At 36.3% G+C, this 19,987-nt stretch overlaps 1 protein-coding gene across 3 annotated transcripts in view; it reads right to left on the bottom strand.

Annotated features, from left to right (window-relative positions):
* IFT88 (intraflagellar transport 88) overlaps nt 1-19,987 on the bottom strand; it is a 131,512-nt gene that overhangs the window by 31,087 nt on the left and 80,438 nt on the right. For all 3 annotated transcript variants that reach the window (XM_041766463.1, XM_041766462.1, XM_041766461.1), the window contains 4 exons: nt 18,662-18,812; nt 18,070-18,185; nt 3,317-3,369; nt 1,698-1,763 (listed from right to left, as the gene is read on the bottom strand). In XM_041766463.1, coding sequence (XP_041622397.1) covers nt 1,698-1,763; nt 3,317-3,369; nt 18,070-18,185; nt 18,662-18,812 — 386 coding nt within the window. The remainder of the gene's footprint in view (nt 1-1,697; nt 1,764-3,316; nt 3,370-18,069; nt 18,186-18,661; nt 18,813-19,987) is intronic.

Below are 19,987 nucleotides of genomic sequence, written 5' to 3'. Positions count from 1 at the left end.
CACATTTAAAAAAAAAACAAAACCAAAACCTTCTAAAAGAGAAATGGGAAGGGAGCCTGGGTGGTTCAGTTGGTTAAGCCTCTGATTTTTTGCCTAGGATCATGATCTGGGGTCCTGGGACCAGGACCCTCATTGGGCTGCCCCCCGCCCCCCCTTGTGTTCTTTTTCTTTCAAATAAGTAAACAAAAAAATCTTTAAAAAAATTAATAGGAAATGAAAGATATCTGCATCCACTGCAAATTTAAATGAAGATCCCTGTAGGTTGGGCTAGAATTTGTGCTTTTTAAAGTTTTACAAGTAATTCCACATAGCCTGTTTCCTGACGGCATTTGCAAACCACTGCTGTAAATTAACAAATCTGCTTCTAATCAGCATTAGAAAAGCCCTTGCTCCTAAACTGCTACCAAAGGCCATAATTCTGAGCTCTCTGCTGTTGACCTTTCACAAAAGCCAAATGGAGAAAAATATTAATGAAGGAACATTCAGTACATCTCATCACTGGATCAGGCTGAGCCATGGGAAAACTTGGTATAGAAAAGATTTGTCTTACTGAACTGAAATGCATTGTTTAGTGCTGTCACTGAAGGACAAAATTAAAAGTCTTTCAAACATTTTATTTGCTGTAAGGATGTCATGAAAGCCAGGAGCTGCTGTAGCTTTAATTGAGCTTATCTAACATATCTCTTGGTTTCAAAACATAAATGAAAAATCAGAAATGTTTTCTTCTTCCCCAAGAATTACTTTATGTTTCCTCATAAATAGAAAATATTATATAACTGATTATATTGTTTCTCTTTCCTTTAGCTGCAAAGCTATTCAGGGCCAAATACACAGTTTAATGGGAGTATGTCATGTGAATATGGTTATTTTGCATTTTTCTTGATCATGACTTTGTTGTTGGTACTCCTGTTATACTTCACATTATTACTTTAAGTTACATCAAACCTATTGTGCAAGAAGATGGGGAATAAATGAGTATTTTCTACAAAGCTAACTTCACAAAAGGGAAATAAGTAATATACCAACATAATATTTTAAACTTAAGGTAACATTAAAATTCATTTGCTATCCATATGAGCAAGATGATTGTTCTATTTTCATAAATTCAAAGTATTTTTCAACCTCAGAAAGCTGCATACTAAGTAGAGAGTTAAAAATGCCTTTTCGGGGCGCCTGGGCGGTGCAGTTGGTTAAGCCTTTGGTTAGGCATCTGCCTTCAGCTCAGGTCATGATCCTGGTATCCTGCGATCAAGCACTGGGCTCCCTGCTCAGCGGGGAGCCTGCTTCTCTCTTCCTCCATCTCTCCTCCTGCTCATGGCACACATTCTCTCTCTTTCATTCTAGCTCTCAAGTAAATAAATTAAAAAAAATGCATTTTCTATAAAACATCAGTTTATGAACTTTAAAAAATCAAAAATAGCCCAAAATTAGTCTTCAAATTTCATAAAACTTTGAAATAGAGATCTGTTTACTACTGAAGAGAACCTAGTGGTATATTTAAATTCATCAAAAATTAAATTCTATAAAATGTACTTGCATAGTCAAATTTTCTGATCCCATAACCACACGTGTAAACATGTATTACAAATTATAGGCTGGTGGCTATATATGTAATTACTGTAGCAAGTGTAATTATCATACACAAGGACACAAAATGTGAGAACGGATAGCTTCAAAGTTACAAGACATAAACTCACATTCAACGTTTTCTGGAAATTTTCTGTGAATATCCTTGTAAGTGTCTAATGCTTTTTGGTAGTTACCTATAAATAAAAAAGGAGAAAAAAACCACACTAGTAGATTATCAAAATTAGTAAGATTCAGCAAAATAGTAATTTTAATCCAAGACACTGGCACCATTTATTGGTTTAGTAAGAAGACTTCCAGGTTTGCCACAAGCATATATAAACCATTCTTAATATAAGTTCTGGAAAAAAATGTACAGATAAAAATTTGAAAAAGGGGTAGAGCAGAAGTAAATGGGTGATGACTAAAACTTAGTTTAGTTCTTAAAATAAATATGTTAGTGTCAAAGATTAAGGTCTATTCAATTTCTTAAAAATTAATGATTGTTTCAGAAGAACAACAAATTTAAAAATAATTTAAGTGATAAGCTAACATTAATTTCAATGTCATTCACTTAGTTGGAAAAGATGAAAAATAACCTTTTCTGGTAGTTTTTATTTTGAAATATTAAAAAGTTTATCAAAAGCGTTTTGTTTTAGAATATAACTTAGCTTCATAGCAGCAAAGAATAGGAAAAATGAATTTTAGATCAAGGATTTTTGCTAATATCTCAGTAAACAAGTAATATCAATATCTCTGAGCCCCACTACATACAAGGGCCAGCCATGCTGATCCTCTAAGAGCTGTGGTGAGAATTGGATGCAACAGAGTCAGGAAGCCCACAGCACCCAGCATCTCTCAATAAACATCAGCTTCTCTTCTTCAGATCTGTACTTCAGTAACATAAGGGAGTTTCTGTTTTAAATCACTCAGAATACTTTATATGTACATTTCACATATGACTGACACTGTAATGAACACTGGTAATTCAGAACTCACTCTAATAGAAATAACATATACATACAGTACAGTGATATTCTAGATATCATAGGAAATACAACAACAGCAAAGAAATCATCTAAATGCTCTGAGGACTCCTGTGTATATATTCTGATGCCCATTTTAAAGAAGCTCACAGACGTAAAGAAAGAAACCTTCTACACAACAGGATGAGAACACTGTTAACACTGTCACAGTCTGTGCTCCTCTGGGATCAAGGAATTTCTTTTCCTGAATCATTTGCAGGCTCTACAAGAGGGATTACAAATCTGTTAACATTTATCTCCTTGCTTAATCTCTGATGAGAGATTCTACTTCACAGTAGGAGAGAGATTCTACTTCACAGTTAGTCCAGCACTACTACATCTCCATGCTTCAGGGCAAGTGTCAGCAGTACAAGATATAATAAAAACAGTTACCGAAAACATAAAGATACCTAGTTTTATCTGGTATACCAGTTGTTCCAGCTCTGGGCCTTCTTCAGGCTTCTCAGGAGTGAGACAGTCTTACAAGTTTGGCAGAGCATACAAGGATGTTTAGACTTATGTGAACAGAAAATGGAAATATAAACTATAGAATGTCTATTTTTCTGTGACTAACTTATGTTTCTCATATAATGCTTTGAATATGTGTAGTAATCAAAAGCTAATGTTTTAATAAACAAATATGCAGTTGGAACACAGTTACATGCATAATTACCTAAAAGATAGAAGCAAATTATATAAAAAATGAATAAAATTAAAGCATTTACCACTTCTTCTAAAACAGCTAGCTACCATCAGCTGCCATTTCACTTGTGTAGGCCTATAAAAGGAATAAATTATATGAAATCAGAGATGAAATATAAATAATCTGTGATTATCAGTTTTATAAAGCTATCTATCTACAGTATCTTTCAAGTACTGTTTTTTTCAAATACTTTTTGACCTTTGATTAGATCTTTATTATTGACATTAGCATACAATTTCCTTCGTATTACCTGTCACATGCATATTAGAAAATTTAAATTTAAGAGTCCTTCAATCCGGTTCATGCCTTTATTTAGATTTTATGTGAACCACTTAGCCTGTTTGGCTAAAGATCACTGCATTCTATTTTATTTTCTTATTTTTTAAAGATTTTATTTATATATTCATGAGAGACACAGAGAGAGAGGCAGACATAGGCAGAGGGAGAAGCAGGCTCCATGCAGGGAGCCCAATGTGGGACTCAATCCCAGGACTCTAGGATCACAACTCTGAGCTGAAGGCAGATGCTCAACCACTGAGCCACCCAGGTGTTCCTCACTGCATTCTATTTTAAACATTATCACTACCTTTGTCCTAATTTTATACTTTGACTCAGTATCTAAGGATTAGAAATTTAGGCTTGAAAATTTAGTACCCATGAGGCAACTTTTGACCTTGTGTGTGAAGAATTAGGCTTCAACCAAAGACAGAGTAAAAAAAAAAGAATTGTATTTGTCCTTTCTTTCCTCTTAAAAGAATTTTTCTTTCTTTTTTTTTTTTTAAGATTTTATTTATTTATTCATAGACACAGAGAGAGAGGCAGAGACACAGGCAGAGGGAGAGGGAGAAGCAGGCTCCATGCAGGGACTGGATCCCAGGTCTCCAGGATCACACCCCAGACTGTGGGCGGCGCCAAACCACTGTGCCACTGGGGCTGCCCAAGAATTTCTTTTCTAAAATAAGTATCATGACCAGGATTTCTAAAGACTGGTATAAATATCTAAGAAAATAAAATTTGAAGAACTGAAGACTAATCGAATGCTTTTCTCATTTCTTTTTACTCTTCCTTCTATTTACCTGATGGCTTCAAAGACAGATACCCTCATTCCTACTCAAATTGATGGCACACCTATCAGAACTTTGGAGTTAGATTAAATCATGATTTAAATCACAGCCCTACTACTTGGGCAAGTTACTTAACCTCAAATCCACTCCCTACACAGCTCTCTACTTTGATCTAAAGAAAACATGTATCTAACCACATTAATTCCCTCTTTAAAATATGTCACCTCTTCTCCAACTACATGATAAAACCCTAGGTCCTAATCCAGTTCATCCATGGTTAGCCATTTGCTGCCTCTCCAACTCCACTTCCATGGTGCCTGAACATTTCATGCTACAGCAAATCAAAACAGGAAACCGAGTCCCCTGCATTCACTGGATTTTCTAGACTCCCAGTGTTTCCACATACCAGCATCTTCTCTTAGAGGCTCATTCTAACCTCATTTCTGCTTTTCCATGCTAGACAGGATTCGATTGTTCTAGGCACTCTTCTAATGTCCTAGAATCTCTTTAGTACTGCATTTACTATACTGTATTAGTTTCCAAGTACCGTATTAAACTATTAATTCCTGAAGGAAGCAGAGTTTTTGTATTCCTAGGACTTGGCATGATGCCTGATATATACAGGGTGATCACTAATCATTAATTCCTCCTCATTTACATATTTAAGTACATATCTTGATTATTTCCTTCAAGGTTGGGATTTGGTAATCTATTAATTCTGTGAGCTTGGTAAGTTATTTAAACTTAGTTATATAAACTAAGTTTACTCATCTACAAAGCAAGGACAATAACAGGACCTACTTTGTAAAGCTACTGTGAGGATTAAATAACAATATATGTAAACAATAAACACTGGTTATTATCATAACCACTTCTCTCTTCTTCAGGAAAGCCTTATTTCATGAATGCCACCTACTGGGAAATTTAAAAATTAGCCACCAGAGCAGTTAAGTAGTGTGTGCATGGATATGTGTGCAAGGTTATGTGGAAAATTGATTAATTCTTTTCAATCACTAAAGTAGGGAAGAGTTATTATCTCCATATTTGGAATAAGTAAGCACCACTGGAAAGTAAATTTCTGGATTTAAGATGGCAGAGTAAAGACCTTTTACTTCACAATGTCTTTTCCGGAAATTAAGCCTGCCAAAACAAGGAGAGTAAGACAGATAAACTCAATCTCAGATGAAACTCAAATCATATAAAACCATATATAAATGATGGATGACAGATAAAAAAAATGGAAACGGACTTTAGTAGGGCAAAGAAAGGTAAAATTCAAGTGCTTGTAAACAGCATACTGAAGACAGGTGCTCAGATCTTCCCTGCAAACATCAGAAATGCTCAAGAACTGGAATCACCAGCATTGAGGAAGGAGGCATAAGGCATAAAACTACAAAAAAGGAAAACAGACTGGAAATGTGATGGAGAAGCAGTGGGACACCCCCTCTGTGTGGTCAGGGAATAACTCCTTGCCTCCAGGAGCTTCTCAGGAAGGCTCCAGCCCAGGAGCCCCAGCTGATTGGAGGTGCTGGACAGAAAACTGGAGGATGAAGCAGAGAGTCTGCTTCTGGAACAATGGAATCCTCAGCCCAGCCTTTCAGCTGCTGGAATGGCAGCAGCCAGCCTTACATTCCTGATGCATATCAGAGGATGCTTCTCTGAATACACTGGCCCCAGAGAAAAGACTTTAGAGTTTTAAGATTAAATAATTTTTATTAAAGTTTTTATTTATTCATGAGAGACAGACAGAGAGAGAGAGAGAGAGAGAGAGAGAGAGGCAGAGACACAGTCAGAGGGAGAAGCAGGCTCCATGCAGGGAGCCTGATATGGGACTCAATCCCGGGTCTCCAAGATCACACCCTGGGCTGAAGGTGGCGCTAAACGCTGAGCCACCCCGGCTGCCCAAGATTAACTCTTAAAACACAATCATACTATTAACATGTTCTAATGCAGCATTTGGTGAAGGTGCTATTGGCATTTAGGCTGAGACAACTCACGGTACAGGTCCTGTACACATTACTGAATGTTTACTGTCCTTGGTGGCTGCCTACCTAATGCCCACAGTGCTTCCCCATCATCATAATAAAAATGCCCCTCTCCCTACATTTCCAAATGGCTCCCCCAGGGTTGGGCAAGGTTGCCTTTCCTTGCTCATATTGTCTTTATTCTTTAATTTTAAAATTTTTTATTGTGAAGTATAACACATATGTAAAAGTACACAAAATTATACAGCTCAATAAACTATTATAAAGTGAACCCTCATGTAACTATCCTAGAATTCAAGAAATAGAATGTTGCCAGAAGCTTCCTTCACACTTCCTTCCAACATTACCTCCTTCATCCACAAAGGCAACTACTATCCTGACTTTTTTTTTAAATTTTTTATTTATTTATGATAGTCACAGAGAGAGAGAGAGAGAGGCAGAGACACAGGCGGAGGGAGAAGCAGGCTCCATGCACCGGGAGCCTGATGTGGGATTCGATCCCGGGTCTCCAGGATCGCGCCCTGGGCCAAAGGCAGGCGCCAAACTGCTGCGCCACCCAGGGATCCCCTATCCTGACTTTTTAACACTGATTTAGCCTTTCTGAACTTTACATGAATGAAATAATATACTAGGTACCCTCTTTTTATAGCTTTATTGCAATACAATGCATTAATATATAATACACCCATTTAAAGTGTATTATTCAAAGGTTTTTAGTGTAGCACATTAATTTTTTAAAATTATGATTAAAATAAACAAAATTTTTGCCATTTTAGGACATTTTGGGGTGGTACAATTCAGTGGCATTTATTATATTCAGAATGTTGTGCCATCATGACCACTGCCTTTTCAAAACCTTTTCCAATAGCCAAACAGAAATCACACAACCATTAAGTAATAATTCTTCATTTCTCCCCCCAGATTCTAGTAACCTCTAATATGTGCCCATTCTTGATATTTCATACAAGTGAGATCACACCATATTTGTCCTTCTGTGCCTGGCTTCTTTCACTTAGCATGATGTTTTCCTGGTCCTTCATGTTGTAGCATGTGTAAGAATGTCATTCTTCTTTATGGCTGAATAATATACTCCATTGCATGTGTATAACCACATTTTGTTGCTTATCCATTCATCAGTGATGGTTGTTTCCACCTTTTGGCTATTGCGAAAAATGCTGTGGATATGCATGTACAAAAATCTTTTTGAGTTTCAGCTTTCAATTCCTTAGTATACACCTACAAGCTGAATTGTGGGATCATATGGTAATTCTAAGGATAGCCTTCTGAGGAACCACCAAATACTTTTCCATAAAAAAACACCCCTTTAGGCACTTGGGTGGCTCAGTGATTGTCTGCCTTTGGCTCAGGTTGTGATCCGAGGAGTCCTGGGGTAGAGTCCTACATCGGGCTCCCTCTGCATCCCCCACCCCCTAATGCTCTCTCTCAGATAAGTAAATAAAATCTTTATATATATGAAAAAGTCTTAGCTCTCAGGCCATAAAAAAAAACAGGCAATGGGTGGTAATGGGTAGTTGCTGACTCCTACTTTATTTAAAAATTTTTTAAAAAATATTTTCTTTATTCATGAGAGACACACACGGGGGGGGGGGGGGCAGAGACACAGGCAGAGGGAGAAGCAGGCTCGATCCTGGGACCCCAGGATCACGCCCCAGGCCAAAGGTGGTGCTAAACCGCCGAGCCACTGGGGCTGCCCTATTTTTAAAATTTTAAAAGATTTTATTTAAATTCTAGTTAACATACAGTGTTATATTAGTTTCAGGTATACAACAGAAGATTCAACACTTCCACACATGACCTGGTGCTCATCATAACAAGTGCACTGCTTAATCACCATCACCTATTTAACACACGGCCCTGCCCATCTCCCCTCCGCTAACAATCAGCTTGTTCTCTATAGTTAAAAGTCTGTTTCTTCCTTTGCTTCTCTTTTTTCCCTTTGCTTATTTGTTTTGTTTCTTAAATTCCACGTGTAAGTGAAATCATATGGTATTAGTCTTTCTCTGACTGGCTTATTTCACTTACCATTATATTCTCATTGCAAATGGCAAGATTTTATTTTGTTATACGGCTGAATAATATTCCAGTGTACGTACGTACACACACACACACACACACACACACGCACAGTTTTCTTTATCCAGTCATCAGCTGATGGACATTTGGGCAGTCTCCATAATTGGCTATTGTAAATAATGTTGCTATAAATATCAGTATGCAAATATCCCTTTGAATTAGTATTTTTGCATTCTTTGGGTAAATACCTAGTAGTGTGATTGCTGAATCATAGGGTAGTTCCATTTTTAACGTTTTGAGGAACCTCTATATTATGTTCTACAGTGTTTGAATCAATTTGCATTTCTACCAATAGTGCAAGAGGGTTCCTCTTCCTTCACATTCTAGCCAACACCTGTTATTTTTTGTGTTGTTTTTAGCCATTCTGATAGATATGAGGAGATATCTCATTGTGGTTTTGAGTTGCATTTCCCTGATAAGTGATGGGCATCTTCTCATGTGTCTGTTGGCCATCTGTATGTCTTCTCTGGAGAAATGTTTGTGCATGTCTTCTGCTCATTTTTAAATTGGATTTGTTTTTTGGGTGTTGAGTTTTATAAGTTCTTTACATATTTTGGATACTAACCTTTTATTGGACAGGTCAATTATCTTCTTCCACCCTACAGGTTGTCTTTTAGTTTTGTTGATTGTTTACTTCACTGTGTAGAAACTTTTTGTTTTGATGTAGCCCCAATAGTTTATTTTTGCTTTTGTTTCCCTTACCTCAGAAGATGTATCTAGTAAGAAACTGCTATGGCTGATGTCAAAGAGCTGTGCTCTCTTATTGCCTGTGCTCTCTTCTAGGATTTTTATGGTCTTTTAGGATTTTATGGTTTATCTTTGTGTATGGTGAAAGAGAATGGTCCAGTTTCATTCTTCTGCATGTGGCTGTCAAGTTTTCCCAACACCGTCTCTGTTTTCCCAACACAGTGTCTTGCTGAAGAGACTGTCTTTTCCCCATTGGATATTCATTCCTGCTTTGTTGAAAATTAATTGACGATATAATTGTGAGCTCATTTCTGGGTTTTCTATTCTTTCCCATTGATCTTTGTGTATATTTTTGTGTCAGTACTGAACGGTTTTGATTACTACACTCTGTAACATAACCTAAAGCCTGGAATTGTGATGCTTCCACCTTTGCTTTACTTTTTCAAGATTGCTTTGGCTATTTGGGGTCTTTTGCGGTTTCATACAAATTTTAGGATTGTTTCTTCTAGTTCTGTGAAGAAGGCTATTGGTATTTTTTTATTTTTTTATTTTTTTATTTTTTATTTTTTATTTTTTTTATTTTTTTTAAATTTTTTATTTATTTATGATAGTCACAGAGAGAGAGAGAGAGGCAGAGACACAGGCAGAGGGAGAAGCAGGCTCCATGCACCGGGAGCCCGACGTGGGACTCGATTCCGGGTCTCCAGGATCGCGCCCTGGGCCAAAGGCAGGCGCCAAACCGCTGCGCCACCCAGGGATCCCGCTATTGGTATTTTGATAGGGATTGCATTAAATGTGTAGATTGCTTTGGGTAGTATTGATATTTTAATGGTATTTGTTCTTCCCATCCATGAGCATGGAATAGTTTTCCATTTCTCTGTATCCTCTTCAGTTTTGTAGTGTTCAGAGTACAGGTCTTTACGATTTTGGTTAAGTTTCTTCCTAATCTTATTATTTTTAGTGTGATTGTACATAGGACTAATTCCTTAATTTCTCTTTCTGTTGGTTCATTCTTGGTGTATAGATTTCTGTACGTTGGTTTTGTATCCTGCTACTTTATTGAACTCCTGTATCAGTTCCAGCAGTTTTTTGGCAAAGTTTTTTTTTTTGGTTTCTACATAGAATATCATGTCATTAGCAAATAGTGAAAGTTTCACTTCTTCCTTGCCAATTTGGATGCCTTTTATTTCTTTTTGTTGTCTGAATGCTGTGGCTAAGACTTTATGCTGAATCAAAGTTGTGAGAGTGGACATCCCTGTCTTATTCCTGACTGTAGAGGAAAAGCTGTCAGTTTTTCTCCACTTAAGATATTAGCTGTGGGTTTTTCATATGTGGTCTTTATTATGTTGAAGTATGTTGCCTCTAAACCTACGCTATTGAGGATTTTTATCAGGAATGGATGTTGTACTTTGTCAAATGCTTTTTCTGCATCTATTGAAGTGGTCACATGATTTTTATCTTTTCTCTTATTAATGTAATATATCATGTTGATGTGCAAATATTGAACCATCTTTGCAAACCAGGAATAAATCTCACTTCATTGTGGTGAATATATTTTTTTATGTGTTGTTGGACTTGGCTTGTGAGCATTTCGTTGAGGACTTTTGCATCTATGTTCAACAAGAGATACTGGCCTATAGTTCTTTTTCAGTGTTGTCTTCATCTGGTTTTGGTATCAAGGTAAAGCTGGGCTCACAGAATGAATTTGGAAGTCTTTCTTTCATTTCTATTTTTTGGAATATTTTGAAAGAATGGGTATTTACTCTTCTTTAAATATTTGGTAGAATTTGCCCGTGAAGTCATCTGGTCCTAAAGTTTTGTTTGTGGGGAGTTTTTGACTACTGACTCAATTTCCTGGCTGGTTATACTGGTTTCTTCCGATTTTCTATTTCTTCCTATCTTAGTTCTGGTAACTTAATATGTTTCCGGGAATTTATCACTTCTAGGTTGTCCAATTTGTTGGTATATAGTTTTTCTGAATATTCTCTGATAACTATTTCTGTGGTGTTGGCTGTTATTTATCCTCTCTCATTTGTGACTTTACTGATTTAAGTCTTTCCTTTTTATCTGGATAAGCCTGGCTAGAGGTTTACAAAGTTTTTTCAAAGAACCAACTCCTAGTTTCATTGATCTGTTCTATTGAGTTTTTAAAGTATCTGTATAATTTATTTCTGTCCTAATCTTCATTATTTCTCCCTTCTGTTAGTTTTAGTTTTTTTTTTTTAAGATTTTATTTATTTATTTATTTATTTATTTATTTATTTATTTAATGAGAGACACAGAGAGGCAGAGACACAGGCAGAGGGAGAAGCAGCTCCACGCAGGGAGCACAACGTGGGACTTGATCCCGGGGCTCCGGGATCACGCCCTGGGCCAAAGGCAGATGCTCAACCGCTGAGCTCACCCAAGTACCCATGGTTTTAGGTTTTATTTGTTGTTCTTTTTTCTAGCTCCTACAGGTGTGAGGTTACATAGTTCACTTGAGATTTTCCTTGCCTCAAGGAAGGTTTTGGGGCCTTGTGTTTTCATTTTCAATTGTTTGCATGTACTTTCAAAATTTCTTCTTTATGTCCTGGTTGACCCATTCATTGTTTAGTAGCATGTTATTTAACCTCCATGTATTTGTGGTCTTTCCAGATTTTTTCCTGTGGTTGACTTCTACTTTCATAGTGTGTTAGTCAGAAAAGGTGTATGGTATGATGTCAATCTTCTTGAATTGGCTGAGGCCTGCATTGTGGTCTACCATGTGATCTATGTTGGAGAATGTTCTATGTGCACTTGAAAAGAATATATATTCTGCTGTTGTAGGATGGAGTATTCTGAATATAGCTGTTAAATCATCTGTTCCCATGTGTTGTGCAAAGCCACTGTTTCCGTGTTGGTTTTGTTTGGATAATCTGTCCTTTGATGTAAGTGGGGGTTAAAGTCCCCTACTATGATTATATTATCATCAGTTAGTTCCTTTATGTTTGTTATTGCTTTATGTATTTTGAGTGCTTCTATGGTGGGTCCATAACTATTTATACAATTGTTATATCTTCTTTTGGATTGTCCCTTTTGTAATTATTTAGTGCCCTTCTTTGTCTCTTGTTACAGCTTTTGTTTTAAAGTCTAGTTTGTCCAATATAAGTATTGTTACTCCAGCTTTCTTTTGACATCCATTTGCATAGCAGATGTTTCTCTATCCCCTCGCTTTCAATCTACAGGTATCTTTAGATCTAAAATGAGTTTCCTGTAGGCAGCATATGGAGGGGTATTGTTTTTTTGTTTTGTTTTGTTTTTTAGCTGTTCTGACACCCTATGTCTTCTGGAACATTTAGTAATTTACATTTAAAGTAATAATTGATAGACATATTTATTGCTATTTTGTTACTTGTTTTGCAGTTGTTTCTAGAGATTTTCTCTGATCCTTTCTTATCTTTCCTGGTTTGGTTTTCTTTAGTAATATGTTTGGATTTCTTTCTCTTTATTCCTTGCATATTTATTAGTAGTTTTGATTTGTGGTTATCATTAGCTTGTATTTGGCATCTTCTGCATGATGATTGTTCAAATTTCAACCCATTCTTTAAATCTTTCCTCCCCTTGTTTTAGGTATATGGTGTCATATTTTACATCCCTTTGTGAGTTCCTTGAATGATTTCTTATAGAAACATTCATTTTCACTGCTTTTGTGTCTCCTACTTTCTTATTATCACTTTTGGTCTTTCTTTTCCACTCAGAGAATCCCCTTTAGTATTTCTTGCAGAGCTGGTTTAGTGGTCATGAACTCCTTTAATTTTTGTCTGTGAAACTATTTCTCCTTCTATTTTGAATATTAGCCTTGCTGGATAGAGTATTCTTGGTGGCATATTTTTCCCATTCAGCACTCTGAATATATCATGCCACTCTCTTCTGGCTTGGAGAGTTTCTGCTGAAAAATCTGCTGATAGCCTTATGGGTTTTCCCTTATAAGTAACTGTCCTCTTTTGTCTTGCTGCTTTTAAGATTCTTCCTTGTCACTATATTTTTCCAGTTTAATTAAAATATGTCTTGGTTATAGTAAGAGCTAAGGCTGGAGAGACAAGAGGGCTTAAGGCATGTTGATTTAAGAAATGACTAAAAATTCCATAAAAAAAAAATATGTCTTGGTGTGGCTCTGCTTTTGTTGATTTTGATGGGGATTCTCTGTGTCTTCTAGATCTGGATATGTTTGCTTCCTCAGATTAGGAAAGTTTTCAGTTATTGTTTCTTCATATAAAATTTCTGCCCCCTCTTCTCTTTCTTCTTCTTCTGGGACTCTCATAATATGAATGCTATTATGTCTGATGGAGCCACTGAGGTCCCTAAGTCTATTTTCATTTTGCATAATCCTTTCTCTCTTTTGTTCAGTTTCATTGCTTTCCATTACTCTGTCTTCTAGGTCACTAATTTGTCCCTCTGCTTCTTCTAGCCTGTTGTTCATCACATCAAGTGTGTTTATTGCACTCTTCATCTCTGATTCTTTTTTTAACTCTTTTATCTCTGTGGTAAGGGTCTCATTGATGTCTTTTATTCTTTTCTCAGATCCAGTGAATATCTTTATGATTACTGCTTTAAACGCTGCATTGGGCATATTACTCATATCTGTTTCACTTAGATCTCTACCTCTGGCCTTACCCTGTTCTTTCATTTGGGATAAATTCCTCCGTCTTTTCATTTTGTCTAAGTCTCTGCATGTTTCTGTGTGCTAGAAAAAGCAGTTGTGTCTCTTGTTCATGAACCTTATGACCTTATGAAGAAGAGTTCATGTAGTGCCCAGGGCCTGGTTCTTCAGGGAACATTTCCAGAGTGTACGGTGTGTGCTCTGGCTGCTCTACCTTCAGGCTAGTCATCTGCAAAGACTTTCCCTGCCTACTGCGGGCACTGTTTGGTCCCTGGCCTGAATGTGATAAATTTTAACTAGGTATATTCTGGTCTGCTTGTGAAATAAGATTTGTCATTACCTCCACCAGAACTGAGGCCCTGCAAAACTCTGGTTGGGAGATGGGATGTGGGCATGGGATTGTGCTGGTTTTCTTGGGGAGGGGGCCTGCTATGCTGGGGCTGAGGTAAGCCAATCTTAGAAGGGCATTTCTACCAGAGCACCAATGGGTGGGGCTTAGCATAAGCAAGTTAGGTAGCCAGTGTCAGTGCTGTGCTGCTTCCTGTAGGAGGCCCTGTGCTTATACTGAGGTGATGGAAGTGTTGCTGGCCAGCTCCTTTTTCCTGGAGAGTCCTCTCCGTGAATGCTGCCTTTCAGGGACATGCTCTGAGAAGGCAAATAACCTCCTCACTATGTGCCTTAGGCACTCTTTAGATCGTTTTTTCCACACTGTATGGCCCTGGGTAATTTGCCTGCTTTCTCTCCAAGAGTAGTCCAGCCCTCTGACACTTAAAACTTCAGGCTTTAAGCACCTCTGGTTGCAAGAACTCACAAAACTCAGCCCCTTTCACTTTCCAAGCCAATGACTATAGGGAAATATTCCCCTTGTGCATTCCTGTGTGCTCCCCCCTCTCTCATCCTTCTCTGCAACCCTGGTTCCCTCCCCTGTACAGCAGCCAGGATCTATTTCTCCCAGCAGCCAGGCTCTGTTTCTCCCCTAAACCACATCTCTATACATCTTAGATTCTTCAGTGTGGCTTCCTCATTACTTGAAGTTGTGGTGTCTTCTGCCAGTCTTCAGGTTGATTTCTGGGGTATTTTGGATTATTTGATAGTTATCTAGTTGTATTCCTATGATGAGGCAAACCTAGGCATCTTACTTTGCTGCCATTTCTGCCTTACTCCATTCTTGAAGGATAGTTTTGCTAGATATAGACTTCTTGGCTGACAGTTTTTTATTTTAGCACTTCGTATCATCTTGCCGTTTTTTGGCCTCCAAGATTTCTGGAAAATCTGATAATCTGAGGATCTCTTTTACATGATAAGTAACTTTTTTCTTGTTGCATTTAAGAGTCTTTGTCTTTTGACAGTTTTATTTTTTTTATTTTTTTGACAGTTTTATTATAATGTGCCTTGATGTAGGTCTCTTTAAGTTATTCCAACTTTAAAATCATTGAGTTTATTGGAATTTTAGATCCATGTCTCTCCTCAAATTTTGCAAGTTTCAGTCACTGTATCTTGAGTCACTCTGCTCCGTTCTCTATCTCTTCTCCCTTTGGAACTTCTATAGTGTGTATATGGGTCTGCTTGGTTGTATCCCATATTTATTATATTCATAATCAATATTAAGAAACAATTTCCAGTGCATGAAATTCTCTAATAATGAGATTACATTAAATGGACTAGTTATGACTAAGATTTCTTGATGTTTTAAGACATGATTTTTGGATAAAGAGAAATAGGAACCAATAGTATAAGCTTAACACATTTGCCAAAAATACCAGATTACTAAGAACGATAAACATCTAAGAAATACAGCAAAGTGAGGAGTTTCTACAGTAAAGGAACACCAATGATAGGTCATGTAGTTCAATTCAACTATATGCCAACTACTCTGGAATATGTAAGAGCTATGTGACATAAGAACCAATAAACCAACCAATTTATATTTTTAAAAAATTACCTAACACAAATTCCACACAGATATCAAATTATTAAGCATTCCTTTATCATTTAAATGATTCAAAGTCACATTTAATGTTAAAATTATATTTGGCCAATACAAAACAGACCTCTCCACTGCCCCCAAAGCTTAAATTTTAATGTAGAGGTAGAATTTCCCCGACAAAAAGACAGCATATAAAAAAAGAGAAAAAGTGGAAGTTAGATGTATGGTACAGAAAATAAATGCTCAAGAAAATAAATGCTCAAACGCACACTGAATGTCTCTGTCACACAGACAGAAGGAGGTGAAAACGGGTGGGAAGAGAAAGTAAATGAACCAGAAAGCACGAAAAGGGAGATATTTAGGGAGTTCCTAGAAAAGATTTCTCTATTTTCTGGGAAATTTAAGTTTAAAATAGAAAGAGAGATTGAGGAGATCTGTGAAGGATAGGAAGGGCAGTTACTTAGGAGCACTTAAGACTGATGAATAAAAATAAATAAAGATTGATGAACAGTGTTCACAAAATATTTATCTGTATGGCATCAACCCATCTCATTACATAATTTATATCCAGTAGTGCTTCCCATGCTATGTATAAGTATGGGAATAAATGGTTGGATTAACCCATGAACTGAAATGTACTGGACAGATGGGGTAGTAAAACAAGAGAAAAAGTAACCAAGTAAGCAAGAAATGGAACAGATGTGATCATTTAAGCAGCTTAGAAAAAATAGGCTCAGAACTAATGCCAGGAGACACTAAGACTGTAAGAGAAAGGAAGGTCAAAAGATTGGAGGTCTTACCAAAGAAAGGCATACTGGAAAGTAGGTTATATGGAAGTTGGAAAGAGAGGAGGTTATGTTCAGACAAGTGGGTATTAATGAGATTTTATTGGTATAAATGGCTGGGTGATAAACAGAATCCGGTAAGATGTAGATGGCTGAATTGCAGAGGAGGTAAAGATCAATGAAGTTAGGGAAGTTGGGATCCCTGGGTGGCGCAGCGGTTTGGCGCCTGCCTTTGGCCCAGGGCGCGATCCTGGAGACCCGGGATCAAATCCCACGTCGGGCTCCCGGTGCATGGAGCCTGCTTCACCCCCTATGTCTCTGCCTCTCTCTCTCTTTCTCTCTCTGTGTGTGACTATCATAAATAAATTTTAAAAAATTAAAAAAATAAAAAAAGAAGTTAGGGAAGTTAAATTTGTGAAACTAGATGACTGATGGCATAGAGAGTATGAAATAGACTAGGTAAGAGAATGACTATGAGGTCAATATATAACATCCACAAACAGGAGACAAGGATGGAATAGTGGCAGATGGAGCCTCAAAGTAGGAATGGTGTTACATGAGCTAATGGGCTAAGGCTAGGGGTATTAGTATTAAGTGTAATAAAAAGTTACATTGTTATTACCTATGAAACTTCAGTCCCAAGCATACAATTAAACTTATTAAAACTATCCCTTAGTATTGGTGATTAGTTTTATAATTCTCAAAATATTTATGTGATTTAAGAGATTAAATGACATTAAATTTTATGATGTTAGCTTCACTAAGCTAACAAATTAATTGTCTGGGGGTGCCTGAGTAGCTTGGTCAGGTAAGTGTCTGCCTTTGGCCTGGGTCATGATCCCAGAGTCCCAAGATTGAGCCTGTGTCAGACTCCTTGCTCACTGGGGAGTTTGCTTCTCACTCTGACCCTCCCCCTTCTCATGCTAGCTCTTTCACTCCCTCTCTCTCAAATAAATAAATATATTTTAAAAAAATTACCTAACACAAATTCCACACAGACGTCAATCAAATTATTAAGCATTCCTTTATCATTCAAATGATTCAAAGTCACATTTAATGTTAAAATTCAATTTGGCCAATACAAAACAGACCAGAATTTTTCAATTATTTTCGAATCAGGCATGTATTTTTGATTCAATTTGAGTATTTTCAATTCGATTCGATTTGATTCGAGTATTTTCGAGTCGATTCCAGTATGAACTTAGAGACAGCTTTAAAGTTTTTAATATACAATGTAACTTGATTATAAACTGAAATCAATACAACTTATTTCTAGTAGGACTCTTTCAGAAATGAAACCTTGTCCTAGGACCAAGTCAGTCATTTTCTATTTGATAATGATGTAATATTTGTTTGTTGAAATGTGAATAAGAAAAATAAAGAAAAGTACCTTAAGAAAGGTATTTTTAAAATATTTTTGCATAAAAGAGTAATATATTTATCATAATAAAGACCAAGTAAAATGGAACACCATTCAAGAAAATGGAAATACACGGATGCTCATTAATATTTGCTCATGAATGTAATATGTTTATCAGATTCTAATTTAGGGATAAAATAAAATCCCAACACAAGACATTTAAGTAACATGAAATCAGAATAATTAACTTACTGTATAAGAGAAGCTCTTTCAAAGTATTGAATGGCTTTTTCACAAAACTGGGTGTCAATGTAATAGGCTCCAAGCCACTCAATGACTTCAATGTTAGAGGGGAAATACCTGTAAGACTGGAAAAAATGAGGAATGTGACAATACAACATTAGTGGCAACATATAATTTATATCTCAACATTTTACCCACTGAATGGATTAATTTATCCAATGTGAAGTTTATTAGCAAAAAAGTATGAGCTGTCATAAGCACTTCATAAGTTTTGAAACTATATGATTGAGAAAGTTTAACATTTGATATATTTTAAAATTACCTATCAGTAGCTTTTTGATGTAGAGAGAGATGATGAGTTAAATAGGTAACAGAATTAACAAAGGGATGAAAATCATGTATCAAGGAAACAATGAATTTGTACTTTAAATTTTTAAAAAATTAATAAAAAAACTAATAGTACACAAATGCTTTATTTATTTTACATCATTATTCATTTAAAAACTAGTAATCATTTCTAAATTTTAAAAATTGAAAGCCTTGCTGTTTTATAACAATTCATAAAAACTAAAAAGTAGATAGAAAATAAGATTACACCTACCTCATAGTAATATTGAAATGCTTGGGATTTATCTCCTTCACTATCATATAGTTCTCCTAGTTTAGACAAAGCTCTAGAATCAGTTGGAACAACACTGATTAGTTGCATTAACCATTCAATAGCTTGATTGGGATCTTCCATTAATTCATATCTTGGACAATTTTAGTTAAGGATAACACAGTTATTCTAGATTCATTGATCAATAAGGAAACCTAAAACAACATTACAGCAAAAATATTCTTAGCCTATAGTAATGTGCTATTTAATACTATTTACTCTGGATTTCTTCAGGGATGCAGATGGAAAGTGAAACACTGTAACATTCATGTTCCCTATATACCTTGCTTTTTCCTTTTGCTTCATTACTATCCACTAAGATCAACTCCCAAACTTCCAGGAGAATTAACAGTTAGCTCTTTTATTCAAAGCACTGTCCAAAATTTGTCCTTAATAAAAATGCCTGAAAGTTGTGTTCAATTATTGTACCTCTCTTAATATGTTCAACATATTAAGGGAAGAGTTTCCATGTATTTTCCTGAGTTTTCCCTAATTAGATTATAAACTCCAAATAGAGAGTTCTCTTTTTTTGTAGCTTTTGTGCCTAGTAAATCCTCTGCAAACACTCAAATAATTTATTCCCCCCAACACTTATCGACTACTATTTATTTTTATATTAAATGTCTCTGCGAAATGAGAGTATTCCAATCCAAAAGTTTTATTGAAAAAGACGAATCTTCCAGGGTTTGTTTTGTTTTGTTTTGTTGTTTAGATTTTATTTATTAGAGAGAGAGAGAGGGAGAGAGAGCGCGCACAAGCAGGGGGAGGGGCAAAAAGAGAGGGAGAAGTAGACTCCCTGCTGAGCAGGGAGCCTGAGTCAGGGCTTGATCCCAGGACCCTGAGATCATGATCTTCTAAGCTCTAGTTAGATGTTTAACGGACTGAGCCACCCAGGTGCCCCAAGAATCTTCTGTTTTTAATGGTGACAAATGTGATACCATAAGAGAAGCATAAAAATAAGGAAATACATTCAAACAGCCTTAAACATATCAATTGCTTAACTGAAGCCAAACTGATCATGAACTGGGCAGTATTAGATTATTACAGTGGCAATTTCAGAGAGATCAAATAGACAAAAAACAAAAAAGCTAAAAGGAATAAGCATGAAACCAACTGCTTGAAAAATGACTTTTACTTAAAAAGTGTTTTATGTGCTGTAACAAAAGTAGAGCAGATTGTACTTAAAATTATTAATGGTATACATGATAACATACTTTTTCCTAATATTATCTGTATAAAATTTATATCAAGATAATGCTAACTTCGGGG

This window comes from Vulpes lagopus, chromosome 8 (genome assembly GCF_018345385.1).
Source record: "Vulpes lagopus strain Blue_001 chromosome 8, ASM1834538v1, whole genome shotgun sequence".
NCBI lineage: Eukaryota > Metazoa > Chordata > Mammalia > Carnivora > Canidae > Vulpes > Vulpes lagopus.
The sequence above is the reverse complement of the archived record's forward strand: the minus strand, read 5'-3'. Positions and strand labels throughout refer to the sequence as shown.